Below are 26,360 nucleotides of genomic sequence, written 5' to 3' on the forward strand. Positions count from 1 at the left end.
AAAAACGGTGTGTTGCACAATGCACAGAATTCTCCCATACTCAAGGTGTGGCTACACACTCACGGGCAGCCTTTTCAGAAACCATAGGGGTGAGGCAGAAAAGTCCAAACGAGGGGTAGAGAAATCCAAGACACCTGCTGGACTGTTAACCAATTTCATTTCTGCTTCCTGGGAGCTCTTTAAAGTCAAACAGTGTTTCTTTGGGGGACTATTTTTTTATTTCCATAAATTAATTTGTTTTTAAAAAGACATCCTTAAGTATTTCCAATTTAGCTAGTGAGAAATCTATGCTAAGTAGATAAAATTAAATTTAAGCTGGGCGGTGGTGGTGTACGCCTTTAATCCCAGCACTCGGGAGGCAGAGCCAGGCGGATCTCTGTGAGTTCGAGGCCAGCCTGGGCTACCAAGTGAGCTCCAGGAAAGGCGCAAAGCTATGCAGAGAAACCCTGTCTCAAAAAACCAAAAAAAAAAAAAAAAAAAAAAAAAAAAAAAAAAAAAAAAAAAAAAAAAAAAAAAAAAAAAAAATTAAAAGCCTTTGGGAACTGGTGTGGACAGCTCAATGGTACACACCTATGCTCAAGGACCTGGCAACTACTTGTACCAAATATGAACTATTTGTACCAAACACTCTCTTAAAGTGCCAGGAAAACACCCACCAACCTCCTTAGGGCCCAGAAAGACAGTGCTTATAAAAATTGTCTCTGAATTCAGGATGTCCCAATTAAAAGCTATGCCTCTCTAACTTAATGGTTATGTCTCTTTATTATCCACTTTCTTCATTTGCAAGCTGAGGATTACAGCCTACCTTTCTCCTGATTCTTAGTTGAAATAAAAGAACTCACAGGAAAAGACAACCGGAGCAGATCAGCCCTGGTTTCCCTTCATCTTGCCCTAAGTCAGCACACCGAGGTTGCTCTCTTCAGGTACTGGCTTCACTTTTTAAGCCCAGGGCAAACCGACTCAGGGACCTCCCTCTGAATCAAGCCTGTAGATCAAAAACCTGGGGGCTTTCGTTTATTAGCATATGCAAAGTTGGGCGTGGCCTTCGATTCAGCTCGAGTGACCCAGCCCAGCCGCCAAATCCACCTTTCCTTGAGTTCGTGCACCTACAATAGCTGAAGGTACTTGATGTCCCGGCAAGTGAGCAACATCCGCTTCCATAGGTAAGACCTTCCCAGGAATATAGTTATTAAAGAAACTCCAGGAACCCGGAGTCACCTGCTTCTCTCTGCTCTTGTTTGGAGGCCGGGCGGAGGTGAGAGACCGCGGGGGAGCGTGTGCCTTACGCATGCGCCAGCCTGCAGACCCGCTGGCTTCCGCTTCTGGGGCCTTCTGTGATCTTCAATATTCCTTGTTTGCTGGAACCCACCCAAGTTGTTCTAGCCAGGATTCCTGTACAGACCTCCGCAAGAGTAGATGAAATAAAAAACCATCCTGGTCTAGTGCCAGCAGCTGCCATGGTCACACCCGGCTTCCTAGGTTTTCACCAGAAGCAATTTTAGCACAGAATGCCAAATCCCAAGCCAAAAAAAAATTGAAAAGTTCCTTCCAAAGGGGGAAAGAAAAGGCTAACTTTGAAATTAAAAGAACCAAGACTGTTGAGAACTATTTTAATAGAAACGAAAACAAAACCATGTATCTATCAGGTCAGTGCCCCTGCGGTAAGGAAATGTTTTCTAGAATTGGAAAGAGCCGTGTTTCTGCCAGGATCAACACACACACACACACACACACACACACACACACACACACACACACACACAGCTGTCTCCTAAGGCAAACCGAATTTTTGTATTAAACATACATTTTAAATAGACCTAGACATTAACTAATTTTCCAAATATGTTTTTCTTCATGTCGCCTCAGAAGTAGCAGAAATGGAAACCATACCAACTTTGTTTAGTCAGTTTTGCTAATGGAGCAAATTCTGTAATGGGAAATGCAACTCGAAAATTCAAGAATGTCAAAGGATGACAGTTGAGCAATTGAGTTTAATGGTCCAAAAGGTTCTAGAACGGACACTTCATCGGGCTGGGCAGAGAGGTGGATTTATACAAAGAGTGAAGACCGTACAAGTCATTTCAGGGTACCCGTCTTTACATGGGGGTGACAGGAGCAGAAGAATGGGGAAATCAGTGACAAGTTAACTGTAGGTGGCTACTTTTCTGTAAGAATTAACTCAGAGGGAACTTCATTATTCAGCCAACAGCTTAACTACACCATAGTAACACAGGACTTTGGCATGAATGACTTAATTTTTAGCCAGTCTGTGAAGGCCTAGCGCTGGCACTTCGTAAGAATACAATGGCCTTCTGTAATTTTTTTATCTAACAGGCATAAACAGTTAAAGAGGAATTTATTATTCTGCCCCCACCCCCCCGCCCAACTCCCTAGCCATTAACATAAAGTTTTCTGCTCTTTACCTGTTTGAGATCTTTCCCTAAGCTGTGAGAACCCAGAGCCACCAGTTCTGGTAGAGTCTGTAATGTGTGCTTGCAGGAGAAGAAATGAGTCATAGTCTTAGCTGTCACGTGCTAACATCTGGATGGAATAATTCCACAACAAGTGATATCACCTGAGCCATCCCCCGGACCTGGACTTCTGTATTTTAAGAGAAGTTATACACATGACAAGCAAAGCCAGAGCCAGGAGGAACATAGAGGTTCAGATTTCAAAGTCAAGGTCTGTCCACTGCCCCACACTGCCACTGCAGACTCAAACCTAATGAAGAAGAAGTAAAATAAAGAGAAAATAAAAGCCCCAGCTCGGGAGAGTTTGCGGTTAAGACAGAGTAGACTGTTTAACAACTGTGAGTGAGTCTTTCTGTGTCAAGAATAAATAGATAAAAATAAAGGTGCTAATGATCTTAAGTCACTAGGAAGGACACTAGTAATGGAAAGAGATTCCGAAGAATGGGTACATTCATGAGATGGGGACATTGAATATTGATTAAGGAAATGTAGATTGAGATAACTGAAACTAATTTCTATGAGAGAAGAATATTGCCCCTTCCCTAGGTGAAGGGTCTTTGCGTACCTATAGACAAGATTTTTTTTTCCACAAAGTTATCAGTTACTACAATACAGAGCTATAAAATAGATAGACTGATCTATCCCCACCCTCATTGCATGCCTCTGTCAGGTCCTCACCCATCCACGTCCACAGCGGGGGTGGGGGGGTAGTGAGGGGTGTTGGTTTATTGCTTGACTTTCTGGCTAAACTGCTCATCACTTTTATAGCTTTGCTAATCAGACATCTCCCTATGTTTATTTAAGTCAAGCCATAGACAGGCAGAGAATAAACATACCTGGGGAGCTGCCAGACCCAAATAAAAAGAGGAATAGCATATATGATAAAATAGAGGCCGAAGCACATGCTTTCAGTATCCCTCGTGCTTTGACAGTGCCGTTGACCCAAGGTGAACCTTTCTGTCCTGTTTATTGGACATCTGGGCCCCATTCACACCTCTTGAATCTGTGCGGCATGCTTCTCCCCACAGCTAAGACTGGGAGTTGGCGTGAAGCTTTACCAGTGAACTGGGGCCTCCTTCCTAGTTTCTCGGTGCTTAAGTCACTTAGGACTGTGTTGTAGACAAACTAGGTTACTTTAGTAATACCATTCAGAGCCAAGTGGACGTTGTTTGGAATGTGTAGACCTTTCTAATCATTTGTGTTTCAGGAAGCTCTGAGCCGAGGGGCTTGGTTTATTTACCAGGATTCCAAAAGAGGGTGGAGGGGTGTGGGCTCTGGAACAGTCAGCCTTCCGGAAGGGGCCAGGGCCATTGCCCTGACAGATTGGTTCTTAAGGAATGCCTTTCCTCACGAGCTAAAGGGACACGCAGCTGGCTGTGCTTCGCAACTGGAAGGAGTGGGAGTGAGTCTAAGGCAGGAAGCCAGTCTCCAACTCAGGACGCTGAAGAAAGAGGTACTTGATCTATCTGAATTACTCTGAAGGGGCCAAGTGTGGGCTAGTTCATTTGTCTTAGATTTGGCTTTCCCTACTATTTCTACTCTAAATTTTCTGGGATAAGCCCAAACTCAGAGATCGTGTTCAGTTTTCCATTCATATAGGAGCCCCGCCCTCAAGTGAATTGGAATTACTGCAGTCTCTGTACCTGTAAGGAAAACTGAGGGTCACTATGAAACGCTTCCGAGGAGGGTCGGGGAGGCTGCCTTTCATCATATGGAGGTGTAACTTACTTTCAAGACAGAGAACAGATTTAAGTTTGGGTGTAAGTAATTAAACCCCTACTTATAATTAGCTCATTAAGATATTTAATAACCCAGACAGTGTCCTCATGTGGCCACTCCCACTTCCCAGTTCCCCACCTCCGAGTTCTGGTTTCAGTCAACATGAAGTACTATAGTTTTGCCTGCTTAGGGACAAGGGATAAATGGAATTACTCAACATTACTTTTCGTGCCTGGATTCCTTTATGGAACATAGTGTTTGAGGTTAATTTACTTTTGTTCCTTATACATATGAATCTTTGATCGGGTATGGCCTCCCTATGCTAAGATGTACCGTACATTTGGATAAAAAAACCTACAGCCATCACCACAGCCAAGCTGTAGAGAGAGCATTCTTTTCACTACACAAACCTCCATGTTCTCTGTTGCTCTTGTTCCATCCCCTAAGCCCATGCAAGGCAGCCCCTAATCTGCTCCTTGTCTCCTTAGGCCAGTCTTGCTTACCTGAGACTGTGTGAGTGGAAGGATGGGGATCTAATGAAATAGCGCAATGATTTACTATTCACCCTAGTCTTGCAATAGTGTGGTCCTTTCAACCGCCGGTTGCTATTGGTTGATAAAAAGAATACGGTGCTGCGTATTCATTTCCCCATTTAACAGACACCCCGGTTGCTTCTCACTTTTCACCACATCATGAAAACATGAACTCTCTTGGACAGCTTGCCAAATGGTGTTCAAAAGAGCTGGCAGTGTTTTGCACTTCCGCAAAGCAACGTATACACATTCATTAACTTGAAAGGCTTCCCAGCATTCCGTATGCTTGCCTATCAGTTTTCACTTAGCCCTCCCAGCGATTGTAAGTCATCATTGGCAGTTTTGATGTATGGTTTCTGAGAACTTCTGAGGGGTATCTCTCTGTACTTCCAGACAGACACATTTTTGTAATGCGTTCAGATCTCCTGCTCATCTTTTATTCCTGGGCTGCAGGAATTTATTACACATTTAGGGTGGCATTCCTCTGGCAGACACTGGGATTATGGCTGTTTTCTCTTGGCTCTATAACTTCCCTTCCCAATTTTTGAACAGTATCTCTCAATAAGCAAATATTTGTGGGTTTTGTTTTTATAAAATTCTATTTCTCTCCTTTTTTTTCTTTCTTTCAAGGTTAGTCTTTTTTTGTCATTTCTTTGAAATACTTGCCAGTTCCTTGGTCTCAAAGATCTGTTTTCCTCTGGATAGTGTTACACTTTATATATCAAATTGGTTTTGTACATACAGGGTATTACATACAGTGAAAGGCATTTTTTAATTTGACTATTCACAGACAAAATATAGTAGCTTAGGTAGAAATGGGTGGATTCATGTTCCATTCCTGGTTTTGCATCATAGGAATAGACTTTGGCAGTAGCCTGGCATCCTTTGTCTGTGCCTCCTCCACCAGATCTGCCTTGATTATTGTCCATGCAGGCCTTTGTTCCGTTCAAAGTTAAATTCTCCCCATTTTAGGAATAAGTAGAGGGAAAAACACACTCAGCTTTTATGATCTGATATCAGTTCAAAGTAGCTATTTCAATTTTTGCTAATCAGACTTCTAGTTTGCATCTGTCCATTGAGGAAATTGATGGGTAGTGTTGAAAGCCTAGGAGATGGGGTTTTTAGAAAATGCAGCTGGCACAAAAGAAAATGTGCATTACTCCATCATAGTTCCACTTCCTGTCATTCTTGGGAATTCCAGAGTGGTAGGAGTGTCTGGGTTTGTTTGTTTGTTTGTTTTCATCTCAGAGCCTTTTGTTGACACTACAGTTTATGCTAATGGTTTTATCCGAAAGTGAGTTCCCTTAGATGACCTCAGTATAGTGCTAGGAATTGGAGAGATCGAGGAATTAAGGCTTAGAGGGCTGGAGCTGGCAGCATCTCCTAACCTCATCCTAGCTGTCATGGAACTACCATCAGTAACCTTTGTAATGTTCCCTCATAATCCGCCAGTAAACATCTTTTCCTGAGCTCTGTAAGCCATCTATGAGGGGAGAATTGGAACCCGTGTGTGTGTGTGTGTGTGTGTGTGTGTGTGTGTGTGTGTGTGTGTGTGTGTGTGTTCATATAAACAGTATATGAAAATTTCTGTGTGCCAGCGTGACAAGGGTTTGATTTACCAGTCATGGCAGGGGTGAGTCCAGGCTAACTGAAGGAACAGCAGTGGAATCAGGAAGTGACTTCTAGCTTTCCCTGGTAACCACCCCCCACCCCTGCATGGGATCATGACAAGGAAGTGGAGCTTTCTGCTTAGGATTTCTGAAAGAAGAAAGACCTTACCTGACGGGATGCCATGGAATTGAGATGTCAAATGAACTTACCTTGAAGCCAATATATTATTTCCTGCTTTTTAGGAAAGGACATTTTTAGGCAGTGGTTAAAAGAAGTCGATACATGGTAACGATTTGAAGAATACAATGTCATACTCTGACACCAAGGATAGTAAGAGGCAGCATTTAAAGACATTTTCTCAAAGTACCAAAAAAAAAAAAAAATCATGAGAAGCCTTCCACCCAAACATGATCACTGTCAAAACACAAGTAAACCTTACGTCTTAGAAGAGATAAAGTTATGGGTTGGTTGCGATGATCTCTTGTCATGGGAGTGGGTGGACCAGGTAAGACCAACCAGTGTCCAGCATGGTGGGGAAGGACCCTGAGGTCGAGACTTACTATTTATTCTCCTGGTCCATTCACCTCCTTCTTTCTCCCTCTGTGCTGTGAGCCTCATCTCTCCCTCTGCAGAATCCTCCACATCCTTCCCAGGCTACCGGGGTAAGTTCTGCTGCAGGTTTAGCTGCCCCAAGTCTGAGCTTGAAGGAGTGGCTGATGAACTCCACCGTGTGTGCTGCACTTCCGGTCTTCACTAATAGGATGTTTGCTCACTGCTTAAATCTGAGAGCAGTGATTTTGCTTGGACGATGTGTGGTGGTATTGTGTTCCCCAAAATATTGTGTACTCTAATAAATTTATCTGGGGTCAGAGAACAGACAGCCACTAAATACAAAGGCTAGAAAATGGTGGCACTCACACCTTTAATCCTAGCATTCCAGAGATAGAAATCCCTCTGGATCTCTGTGAGTTCAAGGCCACATTGGAAATAGCCAAGCATGGTGACACACACCTTTAATCCCAGAAAGCCAGCTTTTAATCCCAGGGAGTGGTGGTAGAAAACAGAAAGATATATAAGGCGTGAGGACCAGAAACTAGAAGCTTTTGGCTGGTTAAGCATTTTTGCTGGTTAAGCATGTGACTGGTTAAGCTTCAGGCTTTCCAGCAGCAGTTCAGCTGAGAGCCATTGGGATGAGGACACAGAAGCTTCCAGTCTGAGGAAACAAGACCAGCTGAGAAGTTGACCAGGTGAGGTTAGCTGTGGCTTGTTCTGTCTCTCTGATCTACCAGCATGGGCCCCAATAACTCACCTCGGGTTTGATTTTATTAATAAGTACTTTTAAGATCCCTGCAACAGACGATGTTTTGTCCTTCCTTCCTTCCTTCTTTCCTTCCTTCCTTCCTTCCTTCCTTCCTTCCTTCCTTCCTTCCTTCTTTCTTTCTTTCTTTCCTTCCTTCCTTTTATTCTTCCTTTTTTCTTCTTTTGCTTCATCTGCTTCTTTTCTCTTTAACTTCAACCCACACAGTATTCTTGTACCTTAAATACACACACACACACACACACACACACACACACACACACACACACATACATTTGTAAGGTTTATGAGTAATGTATAAAGACCGCTGCTATGGAGCCACTTTTGAAAGGATTATCATATTTGGAAAGCAAGGAGATGGAGGGGAAAGGTAAATTTATTTTCAGAAGGATCACCTCATAGTATCAAACCAGTTCGTGTCCTCAAGTTACACAAGTAAAGCAAGGAGAACTTCAGTTGGATCTTTTAGGTGGGATGGTAGGGTGGTCAGAGACACAACTAAACACTGTAGTCCATACGTTTATTCTAAGTGGTGTGTGTGTGTGTGTGTGTGTGTGTGTGTGTGTGTGTGTGTGTGTGTGTTTACATGCCCCACAGCCTATGTACAGAGGCCCGGGGATCATTTTCTGGAGTTGGTTCTCTCTTTCTACCTTTATGTGAGTTCCAGGGATCAAACTCAGGATGCCAGACTTGCATCGTGAGTGCCTTTATGTAGTGAGCTGTCACATGCCCCAGCATCTAAGAGTCCAGAGGCTGTGGCCCTCCAGGACCACACAGGTGTCCTGGGATGACTTGCCCCAGTGTGTTCTGAGGGATACATGTACACACTTACACTTCTTTCCTCTTCAACTCCTGGCCCCAGACTGCCTCGTGAGTCACATTTGTAATTGTGTTTGTGTATTTTTTTATTATTGAAATAAACAAAAGTTACACAGGAGACAAAAACACGCATTGACTCTGCAGTGAACTCCAATTTTAATGGTTTTGCTTTAAAGAAAAAAAAAATCCAGCTCATGAGCATTAGATTTTTCTTAACAACACAGTCAGAATGGATAGTATCCTAAAATAAGCCAGAATTGAAATTTTGGAAATGTATCCGGGCTTTCCGACCACAGGGATGAGGAAAGATTAGGGAAGTTAGGAGTGGAAGAACCTAGTCCAGGTCCACGTTCTAACCTTTTGTTTCTCTTCTATAAGATGAGGATGAAAGGCTGGGGCTATAGATCAGTTGGTAGAGTGCTTGCATGCCATGCATGAAGCTCTGGGCTCACACCCCAGCACTGTGTAAACCCAGACAGGACAGCACTCTCAGGATGTAGAAGCAAGAGGATCAGAAGTTCAAGGCTGTCTTCAGCTACATGAGACCAGCCTGGGCTACATGAGACGCTCTCAAAAACTGAAAGTAAAAGCTAAATTAAATGAGAACAATATTACCTCTACCTCCACAAAATTAATTTTCACAGTGTGAAAACTACTGCAAGAGATCTGGCCTTTCACCAACACAACTAGAAAGTGGAGTGCACCCAGAAGAACCAACCGCAAGGGAACTGTGTGCATTCTCATGCCCTGTGTCTCTCCTGATCCTGACATCATCTTCCCTTTCTAACCCCATTGTCCCATAGGCTAGAGTTGTTTGCTTATTAAGTTCCCCATCATCCTCGAGGGCTTACTGACTGTCAGGTACTTTCTAGCCACTTAGGACAGAACAATGAGCCATACAACATGCCCTGAGTTTGTGTGACTTACACTCTAGGGACATATTTTTTACTGCCTTCTCAAGTAAGTGTATTTGGACCATGTGGAGTCAAGAGATAAAGAATCCATGGTCCTACTAGCAGCCCAGAAAGATGCACAGAGAGGATAACTTCGGGTCAACAGCCAAATCTATGGTCAACAGAGGTTGAATGTTCCACAGGTAGCCAACAAATGCCACCCTATCACCACCAGCCTTCAAAAGATGCTCTAGCCTCAGTAGTTGTCGATATGAGATAATCATTCCTGTGAGACCATTAATAAGATAGGAAGGTAGTCCCAGCAGGCCTGGCAGAATCTCAGAAAATGAGAAAAGAAAGCCCATGGTTTCTGGGCTGAAGGCATAAGTTGAGAGTGGTCAGACAAACTCAAGTTTGCCTTGCTCACTGTTGGAACCATTTTCCAAAGTGCAATCATCATGCTTTCTAAGCTGAGAAGTCCAGAGAGTTGTTGACATAAATGGAAATGGTGTTGATCTTATTTAACTTAAGAGAAAAGTTGTACAGCTGTCTGGGGCACCTTGTTAAAGGTTGGGTGAGGACAAAATGTGATGTGACTGAACAGGCACCTCTACCTGGACACCTGGCATTCTACCCAGGTGGCCTACCCGTCTGGGATGAGCGTCCACTTGAACTATTCTGGCCACTCAAAAATTCCCTTTTGAAAGTTTTATATATTAAGCCACAGTGTCAGCCATGGATTCCTGTTTGGAAACTCGTTTCCCACGCTAAAGCAAGGCTATCATTATATTATACCAACACTTTATTTTCTCTGTGTAAAGAGTCTGTCAGTAGATTAATACAGTGGTAGATGGGAAAGTGTCACCACACTAAAGCAGAGTAGAATGGGTGAAAGTATCCTGATAGGAGTTAGGAGACCTTGATGCCAGTCTCTTTTTAAAAAAAATATCTATTATGTATATGGTGTTCTGCCTGTATGTATGCCTACAAGCCAGAAGAGTACACCAGATCTCATTATAGATGGTTGTGAGCCACCATGTGGCTGGTGGGAATTGAACCCGGGTCCTCTGGAAGAACAGCCAGTGCTCCTAACCTCTGAACCATCTCTCCAGCCCTTTCTTTTTATTTTTTTTATTATTATTTATTTGGTTTTTCAAGACAGGGTTTCTCTGTGTAGCTTTGCGCCTTTCCTGGAACTCACTTGGTAGTCCAGGCTGGCCTCGAACTCACAGAGATCTGCCTGGCTCTGCCTCCCGAGTGCTGGGATTAAAGGCATGTGCCACCACTGCCCGGCTTTTTTGTTTTTGTTTTTTGAGACAGGGTTTCTCTGTGCAGTTTTGGTGCCTGTCCTGGATCTTGCTCTGTAGACCAGGCTGGCCTTGAACTCACAGAGATCCGCCTGGCTCTGCCTACTGAATGCTGGGATTAAAGGCGTGCGCCACCACCGCCCGGCAATACCAGTCTTGATCATGGTTCCAATCCAATGGTGAGATTTTTTTTTTCACATAGTCATCTTGGAATTATGATTACTCTGATGCTTTAATGAGAAAATATACAGAAATCTGTCATATCCATAGCCAACTACCTTCCTATAGATGATCCCAGAATGTAAGCAAAATCACGACCACCAAAAATGCCTCTCACTATGAATCTGATCTCAAATATGAAGATATAATAAACATCTCTGTGCTTACTGTAATCCATGGGGGTGGGGGGTCAGGTGTTTTCAAATATAGCTACCATACAATAAGGCTGGTTGGGTTTGTTGTTTGCTTTCTAGGCAGTAACTAAGATCTTGTGCTTTATGTCTGAAGTTTGAACTTCAAGTATCAACACTAGGGAAAAGTGTGAATAATCTGCAACTGCACATTTAGAGAAGAACTCACTCATAATGAAAAGTGGAGTGGTTGCCTTAGAAGCCACGCCTCCCATTTCCAAATATAACTGGCACCAGTGGAAAATATGGGGTGAGGGTGGAAATATGGGGGAAATTTAGATCTTTATCCAATTAATTTCCTTAAATATGGGGTGGGGTGGAGGCAGACACATACATGCACTTGTAGAGTCTAGAGATCAGAGGCCAACTCTCAGGTGATTATTATGGACTTCCACCTTGTTAGGGCTGGGTCTCTGTGTCTCCTGTACTATGTACTACAGGCTTGCTGACTTGTGAGCTTCTGGACAATTCTCTTAACGTCTGCTTCCCATCTTAGGGTAAGAGTTTTGTGGTTACAGATGTTTGCCACCATGTGCAACTTGATGGCACACGTCTTTAATTCCAGCACTTGGGAGGCAGAGGCAGGTGGATCTCTGAGTGTGAGGCCAGCCTGGTCTACACAGTGAGTTCTGGGTCAGCCAGGACTACAGGGAAACCATGTCTCAAAAAAAGGGGGTGGGGTGGGGTGGGTGGGGGATTAAAGAAATCAAACTCAGACATCAGGCTTGCCTGGCTGAGCCACCCAAATGTTTCCTGATCAATTCTTCTAACTGAAAAATTAGAAATTCTTCAAAGATGGGGAAACATAACAGATATTTCAGTTGTTTATTATACAACCAGTAAGATTCCAGACCAGGAACAGTCTGGTGGAAAGATAAACTTATAATAAATGAATGCCAGTCAATGTGTTAAAAATTCTCAAATCCATGGAAAGTGGAGTGGGCAGATACCAGGGCTTGATTAATCCAGTCTGTTCATCTGGAAGCACTTTCGCTGCTACAGTTGAACATAGATTCATTAACTGGTATCTGACTTAGGATCAAGCATGTGCTGACCAACCACTCAGGGTTTATTAGTAGCTGCCCATAACTATGTTTGAAAAAAACACTAAAGAAATCTGATTCCCTCCAGCAAGAATGAAAAGGGGGCCTCTGAAAAAAAAGAGGATTTCCCCATGAAATGTGTGAAAAGGAATTCATCTCTTACTTTTCCAGCTTTTCAGAGCAGATGGATGAACATCATCTTTTCATAAAATGTATAGGAATAATCAGGTTTTCATGCTCTCCAAGATGCCAGACAAGGATAAACATGGCTCAACTTTCCTCTGTTTCCATTTGCCCAGCCATGAACTGCTGCTCCAGGACTCCGCCAAGCAACTCTTGGGTTTACCCCACTGTGATACTCTGCTTGTTTGGATTTTTCTCCATGTTCAGGCCCTCCGAGGCATTCTTAATCCCATTTTTGTTTGAACCCAGTAAGAATCTAACCGAAACAGAGGTAAGCTAATGGGTACATATCTTAATGGGGGGGTAATAGGATTTAAACACAGAGGTAGCGATATCATTCAGTCTACAATAAGATAGAAAAAAAAAAACTTGGAATTCCAGTGAGCCCCATTCTCACAGAATTTATTACATAATAGAACTGCTCTTTCCTCCTCACACCTTCAAATGTTAAGCCAAACATTTAACATGTATGAAGAGTATTTTAATTTTCAGTGTGTTGAAGTTAGTCTGCATCCCTAGGAGTTTTTCAGGTCTCCATTGGTTTTATTACACTTACCTAAAATTGTTCTCTGCCTAAGGAATGCCTTCTGAGAAACCGAGAAGCCGCTGAGTATAAGCAGGATGCAATAAGAAAGTGTAATATAATTGCATGTCACATAATGATGTGTAGTGAATGGTGGACCATATATGCAATGGTGTCCCTATAGTTATAAGTATAGCTATCTTAACTATAGTTAAAATCATAATATCCCAGAGAATTCTTTAGTAACACTATAGCCGGCTTAAAATCACCCCTCAATGTTTATGTATATGTTTATGTGATACCAGTGTAAACAAATGCACTGCTGTTCTCTATCACCCATAAAAATACAGCGCACACCTTTATATATAGTATGCAATGTAAAGCTTGGTGATGATGGTAAATGGCTGTTACTGCCTATGCATTTACCGATACTTTTATCATTGTCTTAAGGTATGTTCCCACGTAGCAAAAATAAAAGTACCGTACTGCACCAGCATCAGCCCGTACATCCTGTGGTTACTGTACCTTTCGATTGCATCATATTCTCTTGTGTTTAAGTTAGCCTCGTGTTTTATTTTTCCAGCTCCTAAGAGCAATAGGCTACTATACACCACATAGCTGGTCTATATAGTTAGTTATACCACCTGAGTTTCTGGAAGCACTCTCTGCAAGGTTTGCACAGTAAACAAAATTAGCCAAAGACACATTTTTCAAAGCAACACATGATTGTATTTCTTTGTGACTCTTACTCAGTTTTGAAAAACTATTTAGCAGCGAATGTGCTATAAACAGATTGATTCCCTGATCTTCCTTCCTGGAAAGTCAAGTTCTCTTACTCAAAAGGATCATTCTTACTGGATACAGCGGCACAAGCCTTTAATACCAGAACTCTGGAGGTAAAGGCAGGTGGAGTTCTGTGACATCAAGACCAGCCTGGTTTACGTAGCATGATCCAGTTTAGCCAGGAATACATCCCTCCCTCCCTTCCTCTCTCTCTGTCTAAAAGGTACAAGAAGAAAATGTACCAACCCAACTAGAAAATCACCCTAGGTTGGTTTACTATCTCCAACCACAACCATGAAAATACTGTGTGGAATGTGACCTCACCTTGAAATCTAATTGGTAGTGGGTCATCAGTAGGGAATGGGCAAAGACGGAAGCCAGATTCATTGTGTGAAACAGAATGGCTTCAGAGTTCCTTGGACTGAAGCATGTCATACTTAAGACAAAGGTCACAGAGATGGCCCAAAGTCAGCTTAACCCACCTATTGGTGAAATTATTAAGGCCACTCCACGTAGTTAAAAGGGAGATTTATTTTGTGGGGTAACTTACAAGTGAAGGAATAGGTTGCAGGGTCTGGGAAAGGTGTAGCGCAGTCCAGCGTCCAGGGTCCAGGAACCAAGAGAGCCCGGGCATCCAGATCTCCGGTCTTCAGTGTCCTCTCTCAGCCCTGCCTTGTAGGTGTGACCGATACCAAAGCCTCAATGGGGGTTGGAACTTCCAGGTCAAAGCTGGAATGGCTACCCACTACACCCACCCACCAGGTTTGCCTCTGCATACACTATGGACAGGTGAATAAATTCTCCTTCATAACCACGGGTTAGATCTGGGCCCTCCTGAGACCATGGAGGACCCAGATGTCAATGAGGGAAAGTTGAGTGATTCAAAAGACTGCTCTCTTACCCATCACACTTACAATCTTTTGCGTCCTTTCTGCCTGCGAAACTTGAGCACTCATGTGTTTGTCTTTAAACAGTAATATGACCCACAGTAAACTTAAGCAAGCAGTGACCAATCTGTAGACATGGATAGGGTGAGAGGAGCTAGACAGCCCAGCAAATCTGAACAGGAAGGAAATGACGTGCATTACCTGTTCCCACTTGGTAATTTGGCAAAGCCATTGGCTCTTGCTACCAATTGTGTGTGTCCACCCAGATTTCTGACAGGTGGAAGAAAATGGTGAATTAAGGAGAGGGAGGTTGTTTTACTCTTTACATTGTGAGCTCTGTACTTAACATTGCTAACCTTTGTGTAAGAGTAGATTGGGATTTTTTTTTAACTTATTAATTTTTATTGCATGTGCAATGGTGTTTTGCCTGCCCGTATGTCCATATGACTGTGTCAGATCTCCCACAACTGGAGTTACAGACAGCTGTGATCGGCCATGTGGGTGCTGGGAATTGAACCCAGGTCCTCTAGAAGAGCAGCCAGTGCTCTTAACCACTGAACTACCTCTCCAGCCCCCTAGACTGGGTTTTTGTTTGGTTTGGTTTGCTTTTTTCGAGACAGCATTTCTCTGTGTAGTCCAGGCTGTCCTGGAACTTGTTCTATAGACTGGGATTTTTTAAGAACTCGAAAATCTCAGAAGATCAGAGTATTTAAGTTTAAACTTAACTTGAATTTTCTAAAACTAATTTACTCAACTATTACATATTACTTAAACTTAACTTTCTTATGTAATCCAGAGGACATACTATCTCCCTAGAACTCTTCTACCAGGATACACCTAAGTATGTAAATTGCTTGGAGTACTGGTTTTGTTTTCTTTTTCTTTACCACCGCCTGCGCCCCCAGCCTCATATTGGGTTATTTCTGTTGTTGTTTTGTTTTTCATTTAGCAAAGACACTAACTTTTTCTTAGCAATTTGCCTGTAGATCAGTTTTCTATTATTTTTTTCCCCATAATACAAAGATATCTGATTACATGTGACTTTGAGGTACAAATCTACCACGTCTCTTTGACATATGCCATGCTTTCTGGTCACCCCTACATATCGACCCCACAGATGACCAATGAGGTCCTGCCTGTTTGGACATACTCCTACTTGGCAACGCTGCCCCCTGTGTTCATCCTCACCGATTACCTGCGCTACAAACCAATCATCATGTTAAACGTCATTGCCTTCATCATTTGCTACCTGCTTCTCTTGTTTGGCCAAGGGGTGATGCTCATGCAGGTGGCTGAGTTCTTCTTTGCGATCGTCTCATCCACAGAGATAGGCTACTATTCCTACATCTATAGCATGGTCAGCCCAGAGCACTACCAGAAAGTCAGCAGCTACTGTCGGAGTGTCACGCTGGTGGCCTACACAGCCGGCTCGGTGCTGGCCCAGCTCCTGGTATCCCTGGCAACCCTGCCATACTTTTACCTCTTTTACATATCCTTGGCCTGTGTCTCTGTGTCCTTTTTTTTCTTACTTTTTCTACCAATGCCTAAGAAGAGCATGTTTTTCCATACCAAGTATGAGAGAGAAGCCCATCAAAAGCCACTGGAACAAGATACTATCCTTGAGGAAGCTCAGAAGAACCACGAGGCAGCTCACCCAGCACTGCATGCCCCTTCAGGGAAACCAGGGGACAGAGAGCGGAACAACCCAGAGCCAGAAAATGTGGCTTTGAGACCTTTTGTGCGTTGGTTCCAAGACCTGAAGGAGTGCTACTCCTCAAAGCACCTTTTTTACTGGTCCCTGTGGTGGGCTTTTGCGACAGCAGGTTATAACCAAATCTTGAACTTTGTTCAAGTCTTATGGGAAAACAAGGCACCCTCCCAAGACTCTTCTATCTATAATGGAGCAGTAGAGGCTATTGCAACATTTGGAGGTAAGTAGACATCTCTATCCTCCTCTATTACCCTCTGAAGGGCATTGCTCCAGATGCTAAATTTCTCCTTGGTGATTAATTAGCTATGATCAAAAAGTATAGTATTTTTTAATTGGGGGGGTATATGTACATACATATGTGTGGCTGTGTGTGCACAGAGGTGAGAAGAGGCCATTAGGTGTCCCCTAAAATAGGGTCTCTTGCTGACCCCAGAGCTAGGCTAGTGGCCAGCAAGCCCCGTGATCCTCCTGTCTCTGCTCCCTACAGCAGTGGGATTGCAGGCATGCACAAGCACATCCAACTTTTTAAAGGTGTTCTGGGGATTTGAACTCAGGGCCTCATGCTTCCATCATAAGACCACTTACCCACTAAGCCATCTTCCCATTCAAGGATAGAGGGCACTGAAAAAATAAGAGTACAATAACTTTTTTATGCTATATGTTACAGTTACAAATAACTCCAGAGTATAAAGCTTAGAACCAAGTAATGTATTTCTAGTAGAATCCATAGGTCCCATTTCATTATTAAAATAAATGTTGATAATGTGCCCTGTTCCTTCAGTATTATGTTCATATATTTTAAAGTTTGATAATTTGTTTTATTCTTAGTTTAAAGATGAGTGACATCAATATAACTTCTATTTTTTTATCTTTTTGGTATGTGTATGTGTGTACGTGTACGTGTGTGTGTGTGTGTGTGTGTGTGTGTGTGTGTGTGTGTGTGTGCACATGCAGGTGCAGGTACATGTGAAAGCCAGAGGACAACTTTAAGTATCACCCTTTGGGTGCCAGTCATCTTTTTCTGTTCTCTTCTTAAGCAGGGTTTCTCACTGGCCTTTAACGAACAAAATAGGCCGAACTGTCTGGCCAGTTTGGGCTAGGGTTCCATTTGTTTCTGCCTTCCCAATGCTGGAAATATAATACACTACCATGCCCAGCTTTCTATATGGGTTCTGGTGCTAAAACGCGGGTCTTCAGGCTTGCGAGGCAAGGACTTTACTGACTAAGCTAAGCCAGGCCTTTGCTGTTTTGGTCTTTTTAATCTTGTGTACAAGTACATATTGTTGGGCATATTTATGCCCAATGAGTATATATTGTATGTTGGGCATACTTCCCCCTGTACCTCTGTGTCCTTACTCTCATTCCATCCTGGTTGTTCGGTTTCCTGTTTAGTGTTTTAGATGCAGGCATTGTAGACATAGAGCCTCTGTCTGTGTCCAATAACAAAGACTTTCTTGCCATTCTGTAGCCATCCTCTTCACTCGACTGCTTCCCTCCACCCTGCAGAAGCTTCCAGTCTCATGTGGTCTCATTTGTTGATTGCCACCCTTATTTCCTGAGCTATGAGAGTCCAGATGGTTTTTAATATTAAAAGAAAAGAGAAAGTGCAGAGTTTTTATTTTTAACACTAGAAAGTGCGTGAAGGTTTCCAGGATCTTACGCAGAGAGTCTTCTAAAGGACCTTCACAACTCTAGGTGGTACACCAAAAATTTTCACCAGTGGCTTTTTTACACAGTTTCCATGATGTTAGACTCAGCATTCTAATATCAAAAAGAAATTTGCCTTTGAAGCATACTCTGCAATAAATATTTATATACTCGTAAATGGAAATGTAAATGTTACATGAGACTTTGAAGATGTGTTTTAGGAAGTAGGATATTTTTCCACACCTTCCTCTATGGAAAGCTTCAGAAACGCACGTAGCCTCTGTTTTATTATTGTTTCCCTCTTGGGAGGCTTCAGCAAACTCCTGACAGCCAAGGCTGTGACAGAATTAGATTGTTGTAATTATTGCTCTTATGGCCCAAGTTCTTGGGAAGAGCTATTCCTTTTTAGAGACAGTTGTACTGCAGATCACCTATGGGAAAATAATTGTCTAGTTATCAATAATTTGAGCCCTAAATATCTTTTGTTCAGTTCAAGAGAACCATAGTTACTAACTGATTGCATAGTTACTAACCGAAGGGTTGTTCACTTTCTCAAACCCTATGCATCAGTACAGGTCCTTTTTGTCCAAAGCCTCAAGAAAATCATGTCAGCTGTAGCAGAAGGATTACTTGAACCCAGGAGTTCAAGCGCAATACAAGGAGACCTCCAAAAGGCCCCTTAAGTCGAGGAAGGAAGGAAAGAAAGAAGAGAGGGAGGGAAGAGCGGATGGAAGGAGGTAGGAAGAAAGGCAGGAAGAAAAGAGAAGAAAGAAAATTGGGACACCCACCACTCAAAAACATACAATTGAAAACAATAGAGCAACTTTATTTGTAAGACATTTACATGCTTGCTATCCTGGCATTTTGTAAATGACAGGGCTCCTGTGTTACTGCTTCCCACACTGCTGTGTTCCGGCACCTTTTATCTCTTCTGCTTAGTGTATGCCTGATATGTCGTTAATACTAACTAAAAGTATAAGAGCGAAGTGGTTGAAAACAATAGGAAGTGAGAAAAGAAGAAAACCTGCTTGAAAAAAGTTCTTTTTTTAAAAAAATCTTGGGCTGGAGAGATGACTCAGTGGTTAAGAGCACTGGCTGCTCTTCCAAAGGTCCTGAGTTCAATTCCCAGCAACCACATGGTAGCTCACAACCATCTATACTGAGATCTGATGCCCTCTTCTGGCTTGTAGGTAAAACATGCAGGCAGAACACTGTATACATAATAAATAAATAAATCTAAAAAAAAAATCTTCATTTAAGTGAATCACATAGTTTTTGTGAAACGGTACATTCATTGCCTTTATAATGGCTCAAGAGCTGAGTTTTGTTTGTTTCTTTGATGCAATTCTTTTTTTCTTCCTACAAGGTCAATAGCTTGACTTCTTTATCCATGTCTGTTTCCAGGAGCGTTGGCGGCTTTCTCAGTGGGCTATGTGAAGGTCAACTGGGATCTCCTAGGAGAGCTGGGTCTAGCCATCTTCTCGGCCATCATCTCTGGTGCTCTGTTTCTCATGCATTACACACTCAGCATCTGGGTGTGCTATGTGGGCTATTTACTGGTCAAGGCTAGCTATATGTTTCTTATAACCATAGCAGTGTAAGTGTCCCCTAGCATCCCCCTACTTTTTCCTGGATTCCTAAAGACTCACTGAGAACTTCAGAAGGATCTCCATCAGTTGCAATGTCAAATGTTAAATCCATAGTGAAGGGAATTCAATGAAGCCATCTCTTCATTTAGCTGAATACTGCCAAGTCATCCAAGGGGGAAAAAATCTGGGATACTGTGTGAACCAAAAGCAAGGACCCATGGTCTACTTTTGGTTTCTTTTTGCTTCCAACGATTTGTCATAATAAGGTATGATGTGATTTAATTTTAGATGCACGGGTTTAGATTTTATCCCTAGCCTCACTTAGTTGCTTGGGAAGTTCTAAGCACATACTTTCTGTGAACAAAATAGTCTCAGGAAAGTTATGAAAAGTTGGAGGTGGGAGAGATGATGCAAAGATGATAAGAAAACTCCAGCTTCACGTGTACCTGGAACTATGTGCTTTGGAATCTTTTTTTTTTTTTAAATAAGGTCTTTGAAATTCAGTTTCCTTTAATACTTATGTCTACTTTTTAAGAGGTTTTGGTTTATATATTTTAGAAAGAAATTATTTAAAAGCATGTGAGCTTGTATGGGTACAGTTAAAGTTGCCTACAAGAAATTTTCTTTGGGAACAGGCTATGTAGATCAGTTGGTAAAGTGCTTGCCACATACGCATGGACTCCTGGCTTCGAATCCTAGCCCTACATAAACAGTAAAAGAGAGCGGTATCAGCTCGGGATCCCAAGACCAAGGTCTCTGCACAAAGGTCTTTGCCCCAGGGGGATAAAGTGTAGGGAATAGGAGGTGACAGAGACGGATGACCAGGGAGAAGGGGAAGGAAACGAGAGAGAAGGTGGATTTGTCCCCAGAGGGAGACAAAAACTGCCTCTGGATAGATAGGAGACAGATGTGGCACATAGGAAAATGTTGGTTTATAAAGGTAAAAGAGGAAACCCCATGTTAGGGAATGAGGTATTTAATTTTAATTGGGCATGTTAATTAGGTAGCCAAAGGGGGCTTCTGACTGCTGAACTTCAATACTTTGATAGCTGGACCTTGGTGGTCAGCCTCTGGAGGAGGAAGTAGCCAAATAAGGGAACAGACCTTGAGGGCTAGCTTTAGGAATGCCATCTAAGGGGTTTTAGCAAGAATGAGGGAATGGGGGAGGGGGAGGGCAAGGCGAGTGTCCCTTCAAACTGGACACAGTAGAACACTCCTGTTGTTCAGAACATGGGACATAGAGGCAGAAGGATCAGACGTTCAAGGTCATCCTTGATGACACAGCAAGCTTGAAGCCAGACTGGGCCACATGCATCTTGTCTCAGAAAAGAGGAGGAAAAGGGAGAGGAGGAGACTATAGTTTCCTTTGGTATTAGCCAAAAAGAGATGAGAAACATGCATTTTAGTTCCAAGCTATATCTGAGACGTAGTGACAAGCTCTATCAAGTTTCATTTTTAATTTGTGAAACGTGTTTGATAAACAGTAAAACACTAGCGTCTGAGTTCCAAGGCACAGCGCAGAAGAAAATGGAGGTGTCACTAGTTAGCAGGTACTCTGTTTTCATTTCTGTTGCTGTGGCAGATACTCTGGCCAAAAGCGACAGAGACTAAGAAAGGATTTGTTTGGTTTATAATTCCAAGTTACAATCCAACCTTGCGGGGGGGGGGGGGGGGGGGGGGGGGGGGGGGGGGGGGGAGTCATTATAAGAGCAAAGAGAGAATAAAGCACCCTTGCTTCTTGAGATAGCTTTCGTCTATGTTCAGCTCTCCTGCCTAGGGAATGGTGCCACCCATGTTAATAATCCAGACAGTCCCCCACTGACGTGTCTACAGGTTAACCTGATCTAGACAATCCCTCTTTAAGACTCTCTACCCAAGTGATCCTAGGTTGTATCAAGTTGATAGTTGAAATTAACCATCACAGAAAGCTGTTTTTGACTAAAATATCTTGGTTTAATGTATCAAACTTGTATGTCTAGTTTCTTCTTCTTTTTTTATAATGAGGATTGAAAGGTAGAACTATTACCATTCCTTTGCATTTAAAAAACTTTCAGGGTCCAAAGCCTTTTATCTGCAGTCTAAGAAATGTAGTAAGATTTTGACATCTCTAGTTAAAAACTGATTATGGATTCAGTCAGTTGCACAACCAACCATGGTCTGAATCTTCCAAAAACTCACCAATCCACAATATCTTCTCACTGTAGGACAGTGACAATAAACTGACTATATTTTTTTATGTCCTCAGGTTGGATGATGTTTGTTTGCATTTTTATAAAACTTCATTGCAAACATGTATAAAAGCAAGTGACATTCAATATTTTCAAGTTATAAGATGTTAAGATTTATATTTAATTTCTGGAACATGATAGATTATGCAGAAGAAATTTTGTCATAGTGTCTTTAATCCAACCTTTAACAATATTTAATTCTTTTTTATTTGCTCCTCCTGTTTGTCTACAGTGGATAAGAGATAAAATGTGCCTTGACAATACTATTTTCAACTTTTTTGTTATGTCTTGTTCTGGTTTTTTGTTTGATTTTAACACAAGGTCTCAAGTACCCCAGGGTGGCCTTGAATTTGCTATGTGGACAAGAATGACCTTGAATTCCTCCTGCCTCTTGAATGCTAGAATTATAGGAATGTACCACCATGCCCAGCTTCAGTTTCTATTATTAGATAAGAATTGTTTGTATTCTATGGTTAAATACTAACTCAGCATTTAATGGCAGGTTTCAGATTGCCATTAACCTGAGCGTAGAGCGTTATGCCCTGGTGCTTGGCATGGACACCTTTATTGCTTTGGTGATTCAAGCCATCATGACCGTGATTGTGGCAGATAAAAGAGGGCTCCACTTGCAAATCACCACTCAGGTAAGCCACAGGACTTCTGGTCTTTATTGGCACAATAGCTAGGAATATAGATAATCAGTTTGCTTCTAAGATGTCTTGATCATAAACTACCAACCTTGAAGATTTTTTAAAAATTATTTGATTATGAGCAGTTTTAAATATGCAGTCCTTAATTATAACAGCAACTAAGTTTAGAACAACTAGATTTATATCTACTTGAAGAAGGTGGGTAAGAAGTAACCTCAGCATTTACAAGTCATTACACTGAACCAGCCTTCAAACATAAAACCTAGACAGAACCCTGGGATCTACTGGGGTTTCCCTCCACTATTGCTGGAGTGGCTAGGATTTGAACCTAAGCAGCCTGCTTCAAAGCCAGAGCCTTCATCACTATTCCCCATGCTTACACTCTTAACCTTGGTTCATTTGAGATAGAAGAGTCCAGTCAGAGTAACCCGTATTAAGTTCTGGATATCAATTACCCCATAATCCAATCAAACAAGGAAGGCTGTTATATATTATCAGTGATACAAATGGTCAAATTTTATAAATAGCTAATTGTTTGTTTTCTTCCAGTTTTTAGTTTATGGAATTTACTTTGCTATCATTGCTGGGGTCTTCCTAATGAGAAGCATATACATTATCTACTTAGCCAAGTGCGGAAAGGAAGTAGAGAGCCTTGCTGCCACTCAGAGTCCCAATGAGCCACACCCACAAGAGACAAAGTTCTAACCCAATTACCTCAACTCCAATTTTAAAAGGGTAGGATTTCAAGATGGGCCTCCAGACGTGCTTTGCCGCACCCAGACACTCGGCCAGTATGGATTCTAAAACCTCAACCAAACCTCAGTCTCAGGCTAAATGTCTTTCTACCCAGCTAATTCCAAGCACTCCATATAGGCCACCACAACTGTATTAGTTACTTTCGTTATGCTATGACAAAATACCTAACAAAAAGCAACTTAAGAGAGGAACTCAATTCATTGTGGTTCACAGTTGGGGGCGGGGTGTACATTCCATTGTGGAAAGGAAAGCATGTCTGCAACAGAAAGAAGCTACTGGACACATTCCACCTGCAATCAGAAAGAAGAGAACAGTGAAAGCTGGTGTTCAGACTACGTTCTCCTTTTCAGTCAACATAGCACCCCAGCCAGGGGGGTGGCACCACCCACATTTAAGGTGAGTCTTCTCACCTCAGTGATCCTAATAAAGATAATCCCTCACAGATATTCAAAGAGGCTTACACATCTTCAGTGACTCTAGATCCTGTCAAGGTGACAGTATCAACTATCAATATTAACAGCTGAACAACCCTCGTTGGGAACCCACACGAATAACAATAACTTGGAAATGCTAAAGTTCTGATGTGTTCTGAGAACAAGCAAAGGGCATGGGAACAAGCCATGAAGAGACATAAGCCTCCTAGAAATCACGATCCCTGAGTGAGCACTTACCAACAAGACTGACCTGGAGTTGACTTACATATGTCGAGGATCTAAAAAGGCAGCACCTGGGACCATTTTCTTCCTCTTTCATTAAGCAGACTTCTGTTTTAATTACAGCTCTCTGAAAGAATGACTAGATTTGTGCCCGTTTCTGAGAGTCCCTCTTCCACTCTGAAAATACCATCGTTCTTTTCACAAGTTGTTACTGGGCAGTCTCACAGATGTCATTTTTTCATTTTGTGGTCCCTTCTGGACTTTGTATTGGAACTCTCCTCCAGAGATCACTCCAGATGCTCCTGTGTGTGTCCTTGGAATGCCCTCACATCAGTTCCCAATGGCCTGGGAGAGATGATGAGCCTTCTCACCATGACCCTGGAGATAAGTGTTTGATTGATGAGTGTAGAACAATTCTGAAGGAAATTCCAGAGTTTTCTGGCAACTTTTATACATAAGAAAACACTTGCAGAAATCAAACGCTAATTGTTTAATTTATTTTTATGTTTGGTGCTAAGGATCAAACCAGGACCTTACATATGCCAGAGAAATACTCTGCCACTAAGATAGATCAACCCTTGGGCCCATGGCTAATTTTTAAATGTCAGAGATTATGTTCAATAAAATATTAAAATTTTAAAAGAATCCAAATTTGTTAATTTCTCTGAGTGTTGTCTAAGAATTTCTGCCATTTGAAATTCAGTGGAGTATTTATTGAGCAGTCTGCTACAGGAGAAAAACAGAATACTGACCTAGGATTTGTAATTTAAATATATTTCATTCCAAATTTTAAAATCCATTCAATGGGATTGAAAAGAAATTTATCCCAAAGACCTAAACAGCAATATCTTCTTAACTGATACTTTTTTTTGTAATTTGAGTACCTATAGACAGCCACTCTCCAGAACTATTAAGTGGGAAGTTCTAGAAATAAACAGTACATAATTTAAACCGTATACTGTTCTGATAGGCACAAGTGGAAGCTCACTATCCATTCTGTCCTGTCTGGGATGTATCCATGCTACTCACTTAATAGTTGCATCATGGTCTTCTCGGTTTTCAAGAGGAGGTGGAAAGAGTGTAGGAGTCAGAGGGGATGGAGGACACCAGGAGAACAAGGCCCTCTGAATTAACATGAGCAATGCTCATATGAACTCACAGAGACCGAAGCAGCATGCAGAGGGCCTGCACGGGTCTGCACCAGGTCTTCTTCGTTTCTATTATAGCTTCCAGTTTAGTGTTTTGTTTTGGATTTTTTGGTTTTGTTTTGCTTTTGTTTTGTTATGGCTTTTTTTGTTTGTTTGTTTATTTACATTTTTTGAGACAGGGTTTCTCCGTGTAGCTTTGCTACCTGTCCTGGATCTCACTCTGTAGACAAGGTTGGCCTCGAACTCACAGAGATCCACCTGGCTTTGCCTCCTGAGTGCTGGGATTAAAGGCGTGGGCCACCACCACCACCACCACCACCACCACCACCACCACCACCACCACCACCCAGCCCAGTTTAGTGTTGTTTTATGGGATTCCTGGGTGTGTACGAAAACAGTGAGTCTCCAGTTCTTGTGCCTTATCTTAGGACCTTTTCCTTCTGCTGGTTTGTCTTGTCCAACTTCAATGTGGTAGATTTTGTTCTATCTTTATATATGTGTGTGTGTGTGTGTGTGTGTGTGTGTGTGTGTGTGTGTGTGTGTGTGTGTATTTTAATGAATGAGTGGAAACCTAGCCACTAGGGTAAAAGTTAACAATGAAACTGTCATTTATATCTGCTGGGAGAAGGAAAACCAGTTTCCTCCAATAGAGTGACACTGGGTCTATCAAACACTGCAAGACAGGCCTCGTGTTCAGGAGTAATTGACCAACATACAATGAACTCCAAAAGGTTTATTGTGTATGCCTTTATTTGGTTACAGTTGGTACTGTGTTTTGTTTTTGTTGTTTTTATTTCTTTTTGGGTGTGGTTTTATTTTGTTTTCTTTGTTTGGGGGACATTTTGTTGTTATATTGGGTTTTGTTTTTTTGTTTTTTTTTTGTTTTTTTTTGAGAAAAAGAAGTTGGGTGGGTAGGGAGGAGGAGGAAATCTGGAAGGACTTTGAGGAGGAGAATAATATGATCAAAATATATGTAAATTGAAAAAGTGGTTTAAATAATGCAAAAGAAGGCCTGGGTCAGCAGGATGGCTCAGCAGTGAGGGTGCCACCAAGCCTGACCACTTGAATTCTATCCCTGGAGTCAATATGGCGGCAGGAGAAAACCACCCATGTGAAGTTGTTCTCCGGCCCGTCACTCAGTGTACATGCACCATGCAGTGTACATGTGCATGCACCACCGCTGTGGGGGACAAACGCACAAAATAAATAAATAAAGGTTTAACCAGAAACAGAACCAACAAAGTGTCTTTTAAAATGGAAAGGGGAGTTTCCAGGCAAGATGGCGGGCTAGGAACCGTCACTTTTATGGATGTGGGGGCGGAGGGGGGCAGGGGACAACAGACTATTTAAAAGAAAGTAAGAGAGGAAGATCCTTCGAAACAACACAAAGGTTATTTGTGATAGGAGAGCCAAAGCTTGTGAAAGAGAAAGTGGGTGGTGCATAGAGGTGGGCTGGGGAAGCCAAAAACACATCC

General features: G+C 42.2%; 1 protein-coding gene across 2 annotated transcripts; it reads left to right on the forward strand.

Moving 5' to 3' along the window:
* Positions 1 to 1,059: 1,059 nt before the first annotated feature.
* Slc19a3 (solute carrier family 19 member 3) lies at positions 1,060 to 24,382 on the forward strand. 2 transcript variants are annotated; one of them, XM_037210203.1, is made up of 6 exons: positions 1,060 to 1,163; positions 12,424 to 12,578; positions 15,618 to 16,431; positions 19,263 to 19,455; positions 22,178 to 22,319; positions 22,875 to 24,382. In XM_037210203.1, the coding sequence occupies exons 2-6, from the start codon at positions 12,426 to 12,428 to the stop codon at positions 23,028 to 23,030; spliced, it is 1,458 nt and encodes a 485-aa protein (XP_037066098.1). In that variant the 5' UTR covers positions 1,060 to 1,163; positions 12,424 to 12,425; the 3' UTR covers positions 23,031 to 24,382. The 2 variants fall into 2 exon arrangements, with proteins under 2 accessions (XP_037066098.1, XP_028729938.1); XM_028874105.2 differs by lacking the exon at positions 1,060 to 1,163 and adding an exon at positions 3,807 to 3,924.
* Positions 24,383 to 26,360: the final 1,978 nt, after the last annotated feature.

The sequence above is a fragment of the Peromyscus leucopus genome, chromosome 13 (genome assembly GCF_004664715.2).
Source record: "Peromyscus leucopus breed LL Stock chromosome 13, UCI_PerLeu_2.1, whole genome shotgun sequence".
Classification (NCBI taxonomy): domain Eukaryota; kingdom Metazoa; phylum Chordata; class Mammalia; order Rodentia; family Cricetidae; genus Peromyscus; species Peromyscus leucopus.

What these genes read in the sequence shown, in the direction of transcription:
- Slc19a3 (XM_037210203.1), top strand. Translation starts at nt 12,426, where the DNA reads ATGAACTGCTGCTCCAGGACTCCGCCAAGCAACTCTTGGGTTTACCCC. An exon ending in AGAATCTAACCGAAACAGAG is followed by an intron (nt 12,579 to 15,617) that starts GTAAGCTAATGG and finishes TCGACCCCACAG; the next exon opens with ATGACCAATGAGGTCCTGCC. An exon ending in ACTTGCAAATCACCACTCAG is followed by an intron (nt 22,320 to 22,874) that starts GTAAGCCACAGG and finishes GTTTTCTTCCAG; the next exon opens with TTTTTAGTTTATGGAATTTA.